This window comes from Podospora bellae-mahoneyi, chromosome 7, assembly GCF_035222275.1.
Source record: "Podospora bellae-mahoneyi strain CBS 112042 chromosome 7, whole genome shotgun sequence".
Taxonomy (NCBI): Eukaryota; Fungi; Ascomycota; class Sordariomycetes; order Sordariales; family Podosporaceae; genus Podospora; species Podospora bellae-mahoneyi.
Window position 1 is genome coordinate 3568829 of NC_085886.1, and position 14387 is coordinate 3583215.

Consider the following 14387-nt stretch of genomic DNA (forward strand, 5'->3'; position numbering starts at 1 on the left):
TTGCACAGTGGTCGCCAACATGGAGTTTTGTGTGAGACGTTGAGGTCTGGCCCCAATCCCGGTGACCGGAGTCACTCGGCCTGACCATGTGGTGGTCGCCAGACAGTCAACGACCAGACCGGCGGTTTCGGCTGCCGTGTTACCGAGATTCGTCCCACTGCTCGGAGGCCGGGGCCACGGAGGAGTCCTCTTGTCAAAAGTTGAAGTCAGGGAGGCCGGTGACACGTTGAGCCAGACACGACTGATATTTGTCAGGCAAAAGTCATGAAACACACCAAAAGACCACTTTCAGCTGCGATCATCAAATGTTGTTTCTGCGTTTCTGCGTGTTCTCCACAGCAGGCCAGGGAAGTGGCCGTTGGAATGGCTAAAAAAAGGGGGCCATGGGCGGGGTACCGTTGGATAGCTCCGGCTCTGGGAATTCCAGCATCTGGTTCCAGGTTTTCCAGAGGTGGGGCCTTTTTCAGGGGAACCACCTTTTGCCAGTTGCCGCCAATTCCCGGAACGCGCGGATACGAGTGAACACGAGCGAGTTGGATCATGACAAACGGATGAACCATGCCGGCGGACCACAACACACACACACACACACACAGTTCCAGGTTGGATCACCACCTCGGCGCGTGGGTAGGTAGTTTGTGCTGCTGTTACCAGTCACCAGCATGGAATTGTCCCATTCGGTTTTTGATGGCAACATGTGCTCACCTTTTTAGTGCAAAATTGATGCATGTTGTGCCTGGGCAGAAATGGGGCACACTGGGGCATCCTGTCGATCGGCAGTCGCCAAGAGATGAGATGACTTCTTGGGGCTGTGCTCAGCCGCCCTGGCATTGGACATGGACCTGCAGCATGCAGCAGCACCGGCCAGGGGTTGGTTGACAGCCCAGGGCTGCTGTGTGGCCCCGTGGCGTCGAGAGCCCGTAATAATAATTTCGCGACCCCAGCCAGGCCGTCGTGTGGTGTTCCTCTTTTTTCTTCAAGACATCTCGACCTTCCTTCGTCGTCACACCGAACACCTTCTCTTGCTCCTTCTTCCTCCATTCTTTGCTCATCCAACCGTCTCCCGAGACGACCACGTTCTTTCCCAACATAATCTCTTCTGACACTCGCTCACAAGTCACAACCGAGTTTTGCCGTTTTTAAACAGTTTTCTCGTGTGACGCAATCGCCAAGTCTGACAGTTGTTGCTCTACTCGCGCGTTTGCCACTGCTTCAGCATCATTTAAAACCTCAAGGTCGAAGTTTAGCTCACCACCAGCTCCCCCTCACACCACACACACATCTCTCAACATGCGCGCTTTCACAACTCTGGCAGCTGTGGCTGGCGTCCTCGCCTCGGGCGCCTCCGCTGAGAACTATCTCGGTTTCAACTCAGGATCCACCAAGGCCGACCACTCGGCCAAGTTCAAGGCCGACTTCCTCCAGGAGTTCAAGACCGCTCAGAACCTCGAGAGCGCCCCAGGAACATTCAACGCTGTGCGTTTGTACACCAACATCCAGGCCTACTCCAAGGACGACCCCATCTCGGCCTTCGAGGCCGCCGTGGAGACCAAGACCAAGATCCTTCTCGGTGTCTGGACCTCGGGCACCGATAGTATCGCCAACGAGCTCAACGCCCTGAAGAAGGCCATCGACAAGTATGGCAAGTCTTTTACCGACCTGGTCATCGGCATGTCCATCGGCAGCGAGGATCTATACCGCATCTCCGAGACCGGTATCAAGAACGAGGCGGGCGTCGGTGCTGGCCCTGACGTCCTGCTCAAGTTCATCAGCGATTACAAGAAGTCGGTTGCCGGGACTGCTCTCGCCAAGGTCCCCATCGGTCACGTCGACACCTGGGATGCCTACACCAACGCCACCAACAAGGCCGTAGTCGACGCTCTCGACTGGGTTGGTGTTGATGAGTACCCCTACTATGAGAGCGGTAAGGGCAACCACATCAAGAACTCGGGCAAGCTTTTCGACCGCGCCTACGATGCCGTTGCTGCCGCTGTTGGTGACAAGCCTATCTGGATTACCGAGACTGGTTGGCCCGCTTCCGGCCCTGACTGGGATGAGGCCGAGGCCACCGTCGCCAACGCCAAGTATTATTGGCAGGAGATCGGCTGCCGCAAGCTCTTCAACAAGGTCCCCACTTTCTGGTACAACCTCCGTGACTCCAACCCCGATAACAAGATGCAGTTCGCCATCACCAAGGATCTCTCCACCAAGCCTCTCTTTGACCTCACCTGCCCCACCACCTTTGACACCCCCACCGGTACTTCTGCTTCTACCGCTAGCGCCACCGGCTCCCAGACCAGCGTGAGCGCCCCCGGCAGCTCTGCCACTGGCGGTGCCGGCAGCACTGGTGGAAGCACTGACTCCGGCTCTTCCGGGACTGGCACCGACTCCGAGGCTTCCAACCAGGATGATGTCGTCGAGGGCAGTGCTTCCCTCGGCAAGGGCCTCTCGGCTGTCACCATCGCCGGCCTGGCTCTCGTTGCCGGTGTCTTCGCTCTCTTCTAAATTTTGGGTACCAGTGGGTAAGAGTGTGGGTTGGTGGATTTCTCAACAGTCTATAGAGGAAGGGATTTCATTGCATAGCATGATTGTATGTACATACCATCTTGGGAGTCAACATTTTGGGATTTCTTTTGCGCGCCAGCTGTCTTCATTGGTCCAGGATAGCTATACCTGCAGTTTCAAGAATACCCTTTTGGCATTTCCTTCTCAAGCAGCCCCTTGTTTTCGTCACGGTGAAGAGTGTCCTGATAGCTGGGCTTGTAGGATGATTTACGGATAGGCATATTTAGTTTATGAGAGGATACCATAAAATATAGGGAAATATTTTGGTTTATGCTAGATACTGGCCACCTGATCTGCGCAGTCCCACTACCGTCGACCATCGATAAGGATGTTGACAACAAACAAAAAATAGAGTCAGCGGTGACGTCACTGATATCGAACATGTTCTCCAACTGATCACCCATCGCGGCTGCCCCCTCCCCTCAATTAAGCTCCCGTCCCTTCGTACCGAAAGCGGCAAAAGTGAATCCCCGCCAAGAGGTCACGATAGAGTTTGACTTTCGGCCGTTGAAGACGGCTGTTTATTTGTTTGGGACTGTCTTGCAACTTCCACAAGCCTCAACCGTCATCATCGGCCGCCTGCATGAAGGGTCCCCTACGTCATTGCCCAGGCAGTCAGCTTTTATACCACTCCGCTCGCTGCGCATGCACCTCCTTCTACATCCAACACACAATATCCCATACCTTGCCAAAAAGACTTCAAGCACACTTCCGAACGAGATTTAACTCCAGAACAGCCATCAGACCACGGACCAGTAACCATGTCACACCCCACCTCTGGCCAGTCCCCCTCGGGCTCCGTCCCTTCCCAACCCCCCAAATCAGAAGCATACAACGCCGGTGCCAATGCCAACCCCAGCGCCGCCCCGATGCACCTCCGACATCCCATGACACGCAACCTCTCCGAGTTCGCGGTAGGCGACACACCCCTCGCAACGGCCTCTCCCACGGCTAACGCCCCTGGGACTGACTACCTCACCTGCCGCCGCAACCCTTACAACGAGGCTTCTGGCAAACCCACGGCGGGGTCCCTCGGGCGAGGCGTTCACGGCGGAAAGCCCACTAGCGAGCGGGAGAGAAGAGCTACACACTACGAGGGCGAGGGTGGGGAGGCGTTACAGAACGAGAATGAGGATGCTCAGGGCAAGATGGAGACTTACGGCGAGGGCAAGGTTGCTGATGCGGTGGAACGTACGAGACGTAGGGATACGAGTGGCGAGCCGCATGGGCGAGTGAGGGGGGAAGTGAGCTTCTTGGGGGAGGACGGCGATTTGGAGAGGATGAAGGCAAGGCAGGAAGTCGAGCGGACGCAAATCAAGAAGATGAGGGAGAGGGGGGAGGATGTAGATGGTCGGGGCGGGAAGGAGGAGAGGAAGCCGAGTGTGGAAGTTTAAGGGTCACGCTGACATGCAGCGGAAAAGAGGATGGAGGATTGGAAGGGTGATGTGTATCTTTCAGGGGGACGGGCTTAGACTTTATATCGATCTATTAATGCCGGCTGATGCCTTCTATTGTGTGGTGCCCTCTCCCTGCCCATGTTGCAACCTTGCTTACTGTAACCCTTAGCAGTCAGCATGAAGAACGAGACGCTCCATCAGCGACCAAACCAACATTAGTGACTCCTGGCAGGATCTTGTGTACTCCAATGCACTAATGGGGAAATTATCACCACCACGAGCGCATATATTAGACTGATGACCTTGGCATTTCTCAATAGGGGACCTGTTCCCTTGTATTATCCTCTGTGCTATGCTAGATATTTCTGAGCTAGCAGCATCTATGTATGATCTGGGTATCTAAAACACACAAACGCCTATGCCATATAACGTCTCAAATCCAAGGGTTCGGAATCGTTGTCTCCAAGACAGTCCCATTCGCGAAGATGGTGCCGTTACGAAGAATAGTTGTGTGGCCAGGGTGGAGCTCGGGGGAGGGATGATCGATCGACCTGCCGTCGGCGAATATGATACCATTCCAAGACTTCTCCCCTCCCGCCGATTCCAGATCCCTCGCCTTGACCAACGGACTCTTCAGCTTGTTCACGTCACAGTTCTCACTGATGACGTACAAGTTCATCCCGATGCCCAGCCAGTACATCTCGGCGCTGAGCATGTTCCAACTCATCTGGTCCCTTTGCTGAACGCCAATGTAGTCCACCATCATGACGTTCGGCCACGACTCGGGGCTCATCCCGGCCACGCCCGCCCAGTACAAAGCCGGGTTGACCTGCTGTATGGCAAAGCCCTGGAGGCTATACGCCGTTGACGCCACCGCGTTCGGGGTGGCGAGCCACTGGGCGATGTGGAACTGGCCAAAGTCCTTGTCCCCGCCGCGCTTGAGGTCCTTCCAGTTGCTGATCTGATCGGGGGCCAGGGCGTTGATGTCTTGGATGTTGGACCAGTGATCCCTGACCCCGATCCTGTTTTGGGCGTACAGCCCGTCGCCGACGGCTTCCTTGGGCACGTCCTTGAGGTTCTGCCCGTTAAGCAGGAAGATGACGCAGCCTTTGCCGTCGTTGCGGTCCATGAAGTAGGAGGCCGGTTGGTTCTGGAAGGGGACCGAGGTGTCGAGGTTGGGGCAGCGGTTGTTGACGCCGCGGATCTTGGAGAGGAAGTCGTTCCAGAGCTGGGCGCCCCAGTAGATGGGGCCGCGGTCGGGGGTTTCGTAGCGGCCGATGAGGTAGCGGACGCTGAGGAAGATGAGTTCGCCCGGGTTTTCGCGGGTGAAGAGGTTGATCTCGGAGATGACTTCGTCGAGGGACTCGCCCGAGTTGCCGATGCAGACCGTGGCTGTTTCGTCGTTGACGTGGAGGGTGTGGAAGCCGAGGTTGCGGGCTGGGTTGTTGTCGTCGTGGACAGAGCCGACGCGCAGGTCGAACCAGCGGGCGCCGGCGCGGAGCTGGTCGTAGATGTTGATGCCTTGGTTTTGGGTGTTGAACGAGTTTCCGATGCTCCTGATCTTGTTGGTAATCTTGGACATTCCCGAGTCGTGGGTGCCTGGGAGGAAGAGATGGCGGACGGGCCTGTCTTTGATGGTGTTGTATATCCAACGCATCCACCCGCCTCTGTCGTGACGAAGGGAGGCATAAAAGCCGTATTTGGAACTGCCGGTTATGACCAGAGTGACCGAGGACTCGCCCCCGGGGAACTGGTAGATGCGTTGGCCTAGGTTCATCCCGGAAAGATCGAGCGTGACGGACCGCTGATCTACCAAGGGCCCAGTCCCCTTGACGCGCAGAGCAAACTTCTTGTCGGTTCCGTAGATACGGTAGTAAGCCTCGCCAGCATCGTCTTGAGTAGCAATTCTATTGCGATACTTAATCGCGTTCTGTCTGCTTTTGCCCTGGGGAACGTCGCCAAAGTCGAAGGTGCTCATCTGGTACGAGTGGGTGTTTTCAAGAATGAACCGGTGGGGAGTCAGGTTCACGACCGAGATGTAGAACTTTGGCGAGAGCTGGCTGGCCGGGCTCATGAAGACACTGGCGGGCTGGTAATTCCCGGCTGGTGTCTGCTCGGTGCTGAAGGTGCGGTCTTGGGGCTTGCAGGCATCTTGAGCATTTACCAGCAAGCCAGCGAAGCTGGCCACGAAGGCCAGCGACTGGAGGATTCTCATGGCCGTGGTGAGGTGAAACTGGCTGGCTGGAGGTGATCAAAAGGAGCGACTGAGAGAGAACAGAAAATACAAAGAGATGGATAGCACTGCCAGATCATGGCCATGAGGGACAAAATACCTGCTGGGAGCAAGTGGATTGAGACGGGATGGGATGAAGTGAATTCCAAGTTTTATATCAGCTCCCCCCTCGCCCACAGTGAATCAGACCCAGCTATTGGTGAGAAAAGGGGGATGGATGACCCCTGGAGCATTCAAGGAGGTTGGCCATTGTCTTGAATTTCCACCCAGATGTCCAATTCGGTGGTCGACCACCTCATGTGGCCGACTTTTTCCACAACTCCAATGGAACGTATCGCCTCAATCCCGTCCCCTGAACAATTTCTTCTCGGCTCTTGGATGACTTTTATGGAAGGAGTTCTGCTTGGTGCCAGCAGCAGATCGTGGGGAGGTCTCAGTGTCCAATCACCTGCCATGTCGTCTCCAAGTCCTGTGACGCTAACACCCGACAGGTTCCTGGAGTTGCTGGAGGCGCCAGAGTGGCACAGATGCCGGCCGAATCAGAGGCCTCGGAAGGAGCTGTCAAGCGGAAGGTGCAACGTGCCATTGGGTACTTTTGGCCGAGTGAAATAAAGTGAAATCCTACACCGACTCCCACAAAATCCTACCCACTGATACCTACCCACTGATTCCTACCCACTGATTCCTACCCACTGACTACAACTCCTATCCCAGACACTTCACATGCTTTGTGATATAGATTGAATGTCTGCCTACTCTCTGTCTTTTGAACCTTTCCAACTGCACCGTTTGATAAAGCATAAATTTCCCCTCGAATTTGAGGTTGAGAGATGTTTCTCGTGAACCAGAACGGGAAAATGGAATTGTGCACTGCAAGCAGCGCCTGCCACTATGCATGTTCGGAAACCTTCGTGCCAATTATACGATAGGTGAAGTCTTCAGTACGATGGTGCTGAAGCCCTGTCACCAGGCTCTGGCTCAGTTGATGTTGTCTCTGGCTCATCAAAAAGAAAAGAATATGACAGACAGCTCCCTTTTCAAAATCCCGTTTTGAGGACACTTTGATTTGCGAATACATCACAACTGATGCACCATATGGTTCTCCGTTGACAATGGCAACATATCAAATCCCCAGAAACCAACAGGACCCCGCAGGAGACTGGGAAGCTCTGATCGTCTGCCCAAGTCTACATGATGACAAGCTGCCAAAATCTTCCCTCGGGTACTTGCATGCGACTCTCGCCGCAGTCCCTCAAAAAATCCAACAAAATCAGCGGTACACGACGAAGGCATATATCGGGATTGTTTTGATGAGGCTTGTTCAGGCCAACTTGACGATAATTCAAATCAGCATGGGTTGACACTGCATACAAGGGCCTGTTACCCGCTCACCTTCCACAATATGGAACGTTGGACAAATGCTTCGGGGGCTGTATCCTGCTCGATCCAGGTTTGGATGGAACAGATGAACTCTCTTCCATCCCTAGTATTGAGGCCAACCCCAGCAATGGCTACATCGCAAGAGCCAGAGCTCGACATTGCAAACATCCCAGATCTCTTCAGAAGTTTAGCGCCAATTGGGTCATCAGCTTTGCGAAAGCCTGCTTTCATCTACCCAATGTCGTCGGATCTAGAAGTTAAGGATCTTGGAGGTGATGCAGTTGAGTCCAAGGATGTTGAGATGCCACCACCAGCGACAGCTCAGGCCAGCTCGAAAAGTCTGAGACCTTCAGAACCAGCCACTACAATAGAAAATTCGTTTCGCAAAGATGAGTCTGGCTGGGACAATCCGCTCACAGATTCAAGCTATGCCTCTGCAGTTCATAAAGGGAGCCAATCGTCTCTTCATATCAACAGCTCAGCATCTGGGAATTCTAGAGTCAATCATCCAGCAAGCTCACCGACACGCTCTTTATCATCAATCAGTGTTAGGCATGCGTCTAACCTGAAAGCGAAAATGCTTGACTTGCAACATGGCCCTGTCGATTCTTGGGTTGACACTTCAAAGCTTGCAGTGTTTATACCGTCTATGACTGGGTAAGTGTATTTTCTAAGCCCTCGCGTTCTCAATGCTAACATCAGCCACTCCAGCAAACCCAAAACCTTTTTCATCGTAGACTACAAGAGGGACAGTGGACGAAAATGCCTGAGCCGGCTATTCGAGTGGATTATCTCATAGGTTCACATCAGTGAGACGAAATGCTGGATCACGGAGTATCCGAGCCCACGGCTGTCGTCAATCATGGAACTGTCACACTTCTTTCGGGTACCGAAACAGTCACCAACTCAAGGCCATCTTGCAGATTTTACCGCCAAATGGACCACATGGGGATCGCATACTACCTGTCCAGTCCATCTCAGTTTCAAAGCATCGTCAATACTGAAAGGTCTTGCATGCTTGTCCCAAATTGCTGAGCACCCGAGTCTCAGGCAACACCAGTCGTACGCCCTCGGCCCCAGGATGAGAATTCTTGGCGGATCCTCGAAAGGCATAAACTCCCGAAAGGGCCCATATGGATTGACCAATACTCTGGGAAGTTCCTCTCCTCCAGAAATCCCTTGTGTTTCGAATAATCATGAAGAGATTTCCTCTTGGCTTCAGACATTGCCTAGTTGTCTGGCGGTGGAGTTCAAATTAGATCCTTCTTTTCCAAACACCTCAGATCTGAGCGCGGCGCACTTCCTGACTGATCCACGAAGCAACTCAGACATCTCTTCATATTCATCAGAGATGACGATTGATTCTTACATGCTATCAATTTCAGATACACCAAGCAGTGAGGCTCAAAACCTTTCCTGCCACATGCACTCTGGCAAGGTGTTCATGGATCAACTATCTCGGAATATCTCAGTGTCTTCCCGCCCCAATGCTACCGGAAAGCAGCCTCGGAACGGCTGTGATTCTGGACACCCACAAGACGGAGGAGATTCCACCCAAGTAGCAAATGGGGAAGCACCCAATGGGTCTTCAGTGTCTCGAGAAAGCGCGATATCTAGTTCCGAGGCTCCTGCTTCACAGCCGCTTAAAAGAACCCGTGAAAGCGACAGCAATGAAGACGACACCCCTGACGGCAGACGACCACGGCAAACTAAGGTCCAACTAGGGGAGCTACTCAACTCGCCGAAGTTGCTCGCCTGTCCATTTTGGAAGCTTGATTGTCAGAAGCACCGAAAATGCTTCAAGAGTGAACTACATACGGTTAGCCGAGTTAAACAGCATCTTTCTCGAAGTCACAGGCCGACGTTCTACTGCGATCGTTGCATGGTAATCTTTCCCGACAAGGCCAGCCACAACCGCCATCTGACGCAGCTATGTATCCTGGATCCGAATGCCTCCCTGGACGGAATTAGCCATCTCCAACAGTGGGAGCTGTCGAGGCGATCAAACCGAAGTCTCAGTGAACAGGAACAATGGTTCGCAATTTGGGACATTCTATTCCCCAATCAGACCAGGCCCATGTCAGCCTATATGGACCATCGCTTGTCCGAAGCAATTTGCCAGTTTCGTGAGTTTACGAAGCGTCAAGGCCGCGTCATAGTGACAAGGGAGCTTCAGAAAGTGGTGTTCTACGCGTTATCTCAACTTCTGACAGCAAGAACCATCAAAGCTCATACGAGACAGCAAGCGCAGTTACTGAAGCAGTCGTTCAGGGTGCCTTGGGTCGTGCTCTCGACCTGATATTCGAAGAATGGCTGGCGGACGCACCGGTTGAGGCGTTGCAGAGGTCGAAACTGTCATCAACAGAGCCCAACGGATTAGAGGTCCCAAACCTCGTAGCTTCCTCCAGCTCCGTGGCTGATAGTGGTGTGACACTGGTGAACAACCACACACAACTGACCCAACCCGAACAACCGGCACGCAGCCCCCATGTTGCGCCCTTGCAAGATGGCGCCCCGGTCTTCCTTGATGCCAAAGGTCTTTTGTGGGAAGGCGCTCTTGTCGTTGCAAACAATGCTAGTCTAAGCCAAGGGTTTCCAGAGCCGACAATGATCAGTCACACTCAACCCATAGACAACACAAGGGCATGGGAGAAAGACACAAACGTGACGCCTGACATTGATCGCCATTTACTTGACATCGGCGTACCCATAGTGAGCGAACTTGATTTGGGTACGCATGTTAACAGAAGCCCGGACTGGAAGGGTTCGACTGGGTCATGGGAACATACAGACATACTGAACACCGTCCCATGCGATGAGGCAGGGATGGGACTATTTTTTGATATACAAGCCTTCAGTAACCAACAGTTGTTTTGGACCTATCTAGAAACTGAACAATTGTTTTGTTATCAGATATGGGAATTCCAACGAACGCTCATTAGCGACCACAATGAGAATTTCGAGATGCCGCCTTGCTCCTTCGAAACAGGACTTTGATAATGACTGGTTATTGGTGAGGTTGAGAATGCTCCCGCGATTATCAGCGCAAACTCCGCGTTCAAGTTGAAACCGCAATCTATCATCATAATCCAAATTTCCATCTCGAACGATGGATTTCGTTGTGGTTGGATGTCGGTGGTCTGACCCCTTACGACCAAGTGGCGTCATCAGACCACTGGGTGCCAACACACAACGCACCTCGCCCAGCAACAGCGAATTTCAACATGATGATGCAAGCAGTATAAAAGTCGGACCCAGGGTCTCCATTTTATTTTATTTGGGGCCAAAAGTCCATCGAGCTATCAGAAAACACCCATTCTTCAACCCAACGCAGGAAAAAAAACGCAACCCGCGATCAAGTGCCAATGACCACCGAACTGCAAGTTGATGCCGAGGTGACACTCTCACCTCCATCCACCTTCCTATCACCATGCTCAAAGTTCCGCATCCTGGTGCTGGGTAATCCAGAAGCTACCAAACAGGAGCTGTTTTCCAAGGTTTTTGGAGTCGAGCTTGAAAAGGTGTGTCGACCCCTGCTTACCCCTTCTCACCTCTTCCGATCGAAGCGCTTGGCAAAACTGACCATGTATACGAGCACGTAGAGACTAGTCTCAGACACATTTGATCCCAAACACAACATCGAGTCCGAGTTGGATCTCCAAGGCCAGAACGACCGTCTGGCTGTTCACGCCTCGCCAAATTTTCTGAACGGCGATCAGAAGAATTACAACCGAGTGCTTGAGTTCTTGTCCAGGAGATCGGCCTCCGCCGACTACACCGAGCATGTACACATGATTTGGTACTGTGTATCAACCAACGAGGAAGATCGAGGCATCTCGGATCTGGAGAAGCACTTTTTCACACAAGACATCATCTCGGTCCACATCCCAGTCGTGTTGGTGTACACCAAATACGATGAGTTTGTGAGCCGTGTCATGTTGGAGTGGATGAAAGGGGCTGGATCTACCGAACGCGGTGTTTCCAAGGTTGCGGTTGGCCATATTCTCAAAGACATATCTTCCAAGAAGTTTGAAGAGGATATTGGCCGCAATTGGAACATGATACTCCCGTTCTCTATTCCGCGAGTCTGTGTGTCTTCTGGTGACGAGGATGATGATATTCGCAGCTTTCAACAGCTGGCAAACAGTACATTAGCCAGCTTGAAGGGAGAGGCGGACGTCAAGCTTGCTTTTGCCACGGCACAGAGAAGTTCCCCCGTCATCTCGACCCAATGTAGGTTTCTTACTTCAGTATTGCTCAGCATCCACGCTGACGCTCTCTCAGTCTGCGCCGAAGCAGCCACAGACTACTACGAGGTCGACACTGGCCACGCCCGCAAGATCCACGGCGTCGACATGCGCGACATCCTCCCCAACTTCTTCGCCAAAGCCGCCCAGATCTTCAACCTCCGTGACCCCTCCTCGGTCCTCACCGACCCCTTACTCCTCAACCGCATCCTCGACTCAACCTTTGGCACCCACCAAAAGCCCCTCCTGGCCGAGTCCCTCCGAAGAAGCGGGACCGAATCCGGCAGCATCCTGCTCTCGCTCTCTCCTCACGAACGCGCAGTGTTGCTGACCCAAGCCCTCGCCGGTATCGTTCTTTTCCTACACATGCTCGCCGACAGCCAATGGCCCCACGCCGAGACGTTACCTACATCAGCCCCCTTATCACCAGGGTACACCTTTTCCACGCCCACAACCCCCCACTTCCCATCCCACTCCGGCTCCGTCAACACAGACCTCAGCCAGCGGCAAATCTCGCGCGAGCTGGAGGACCTCCGGCTCGGGACGGGAAAGTCCATCCTGCTCGACACGATCGAGTCCTCGTCCATCTTCACCGAGTGTCAGCTGAAGCAGGACATCTCCGAGCTGATCCTCAAGGCGGTCACGCTGGCGGAAAAGTCAGAGATCACCGGCGCGGGGGAGAATAACTACCGGTTTGCGTACCATCAACATCATGACGCCATGTTCTTGGAGGGGGGCTACGGGGGTGATGAGGATGGGGTGGGGAAGGGGACGGCGATGGGGGATAGCTTGAGCGCGGCCGACATGATTAGGGATATGTCCATGACGTTTGTGAATGATAACAATGAGCTCAGGGAGGGGACGGCGAGGGAGGGGAAGGTGAAGCTGGCGTGTGGGTTGACGATTTTGCCTTTGAATTGATTTTGTGAAGAAGGGGTTCTTTATTGGGGGTGTGGGTTTGGGCTTTGGGATGGTATTACATCGCAATGGCGTTTCTTTTGTGGGGTTTGGATAGGGTCTAACGGTATATACATCCCTGAGACTAGTTTCGTTTCATACATTCAAAGGAGTTTTGTGATTCAAACTGGTGTCAAGAGGAAAGATACCTTGGTCCCTCACTGAGCTCGCAGTGAAGCTCACTGTCATTCATCTCATGAAAATATATACACTGATCTTAGCATCCTTCGTATACACTGCACTTTTCGCGCTTCCCTTCCACCACTCCTGTCATCATCATCTCACATCCCTGGGGTATCCCATCTGTTCAGTCTTCCCTCTGCATTTAGCAAGTGTTGATCATGCTGGTAAGAGCGCTCTTCTCAGCGCTGGTGATGCTCAGACCATAAGAGTACTTGACGGCGACCCAGCTCTTGGCGTAGGTGCAGTAGAAGCTGGTGAGGGGGGGCTTCCACGAGTCGGGGCTCTTGTCGCTCTTTGCCTGGTTGACGTTGTCGGTGACGGCCCACAGCTGGGGGGTGTTGAGGTCGTTGGCGAACTGGGTCCGCTTGGCGGCGGTCCACTGGTAGGCGCCCGAGATCCAGGCGTTCTTGAGGGGGACCATGTGGTCAATGTCGACGTCGGAGGCGGCAGTCCAGGTCGCGCCGTCAAAGGGAGAGTACCATGTTCCCGAGGTGGAGGCGCAAGCCGAGTTGGTGACGACGTTGGTGCCGTCACGCTTGAGGACGGTCTCGCTGTGGAAGGGTCAGTATACCTTGATCAAACATGAAGGGTCGGACCGCGTTGAGATGGTGCCTACCGAGTGTTGCAAGCGCCTGAAACGGTGTTCCAGTGAGGGAAGAGGTCACGGTTGTAACCGCCGTTGTCATAGTTGGCCTGGACAGTCAAGGCGTTGAGCTGGGTCTGGGCAGTAGACTTGGAAGGGATTCCAGGCTGTTGTTCTTGTCAGTTATCTTCTCTTCTCATGGCAGAGACCATCCACATACAGGAGCAGGGGCGGGCATGGGGATGGCAGACGCCACCACCGCGAGGACCGAAGCGAGGAAGAAGGACTTCATGTTGACTGATGGAATGCTGGAAACCGAGAGATAGATTAAATGCAGGAACCGGTGGACAGCGGGATGATGCAGTGTGAATCTCTTCCCCAATCTCAGGAACCACGAGGCCCTCTATATACTCTTCAGATGCCACAATGAGACACGGCCGATCTCCCTCGGTACCTTTGGACAATTCCACATTTTCGTAGGGATCCCGAGTCGCGAGGCCACAGCAGCTGTCGCTGCTTCGCTGACTTCCCGCATCCCGATGTATGCTCAGGACCAATCCACAGTCATAGGAACTCCAAAATCATCAACATGTTACCCCATGGCTCGCGGTACGTGTTACACCCCAGACGGGACCGTGTTCCCTTTCTGGAAGGCGATTGGGGGTTTATGGTCGATCGCCCAAAGTCTTAGCACATATCCCAAGTACCACCAATTGTCTCAGATGTAATTCAGACCTATCCCGGTGGACCTGTAAGATCCAAGAAACCCCACAGAGGGGGGCTCTCCCTCAGCTGCCACCCAATTCCAACCTCTTCCCAGTGGTAACCAATACCGATATTGT

General features: G+C 53.5%; 5 protein-coding genes across 5 annotated transcripts; 3 read left to right on the top strand and 2 right to left on the bottom strand.

Annotated features, from left to right (window-relative positions):
• Positions 1-1290: 1290 nt before the first annotated feature.
• On the top strand, positions 1291-2505 carry QC761_701340 (uncharacterized protein; the record flags this gene model as incomplete). The annotated part of the gene is made up of 1 exon (XM_062881720.1): positions 1291-2505. The coding sequence occupies one exon, from the start codon at positions 1291-1293 to the stop codon at positions 2503-2505; it is 1215 nt and encodes a 404-aa protein (XP_062728822.1).
• Positions 2506-3326: 821 nt separating this feature from the next.
• On the top strand, positions 3327-3959 carry QC761_701330 (uncharacterized protein; the record flags this gene model as incomplete). Its single annotated transcript, XM_062881719.1, has 1 exon — positions 3327-3959. The coding sequence occupies one exon, from the start codon at positions 3327-3329 to the stop codon at positions 3957-3959; it is 633 nt and encodes a 210-aa protein (XP_062728823.1).
• Positions 3960-4395: 436 nt separating this feature from the next.
• On the bottom strand, positions 4396-6177 carry QC761_701320 (uncharacterized protein; the record flags this gene model as incomplete). Its single annotated transcript, XM_062881718.1, has 1 exon — positions 4396-6177. One exon carries the CDS (start codon positions 6175-6177, stop codon positions 4396-4398), a length of 1782 nt encoding a protein of 593 aa, XP_062728824.1.
• A 4715-nt stretch (positions 6178-10892) lies between these two features.
• On the top strand, positions 10893-13030 carry QC761_701300 (uncharacterized protein). Its single transcript, XM_062881717.1, has 3 exons — positions 10893-11096; positions 11178-11808; positions 11860-13030. Exons 1-3 carry the CDS (start codon positions 10941-10943, stop codon positions 12741-12743), a joined length of 1671 nt encoding a protein of 556 aa, XP_062728825.1. The 5' UTR covers positions 10893-10940; the 3' UTR covers positions 12744-13030.
• QC761_701290 (uncharacterized protein) lies at positions 12770-13837 on the bottom strand (the record flags this gene model as incomplete). The annotated part of the gene is made up of 3 exons (XM_062881716.1): positions 12770-13513; positions 13579-13712; positions 13766-13837. 3 exons carry the CDS (start codon positions 13835-13837, stop codon positions 13105-13107), a joined length of 615 nt encoding a protein of 204 aa, XP_062728826.1. The 3' UTR covers positions 12770-13104.
• Positions 13838-14387: the final 550 nt, after the last annotated feature.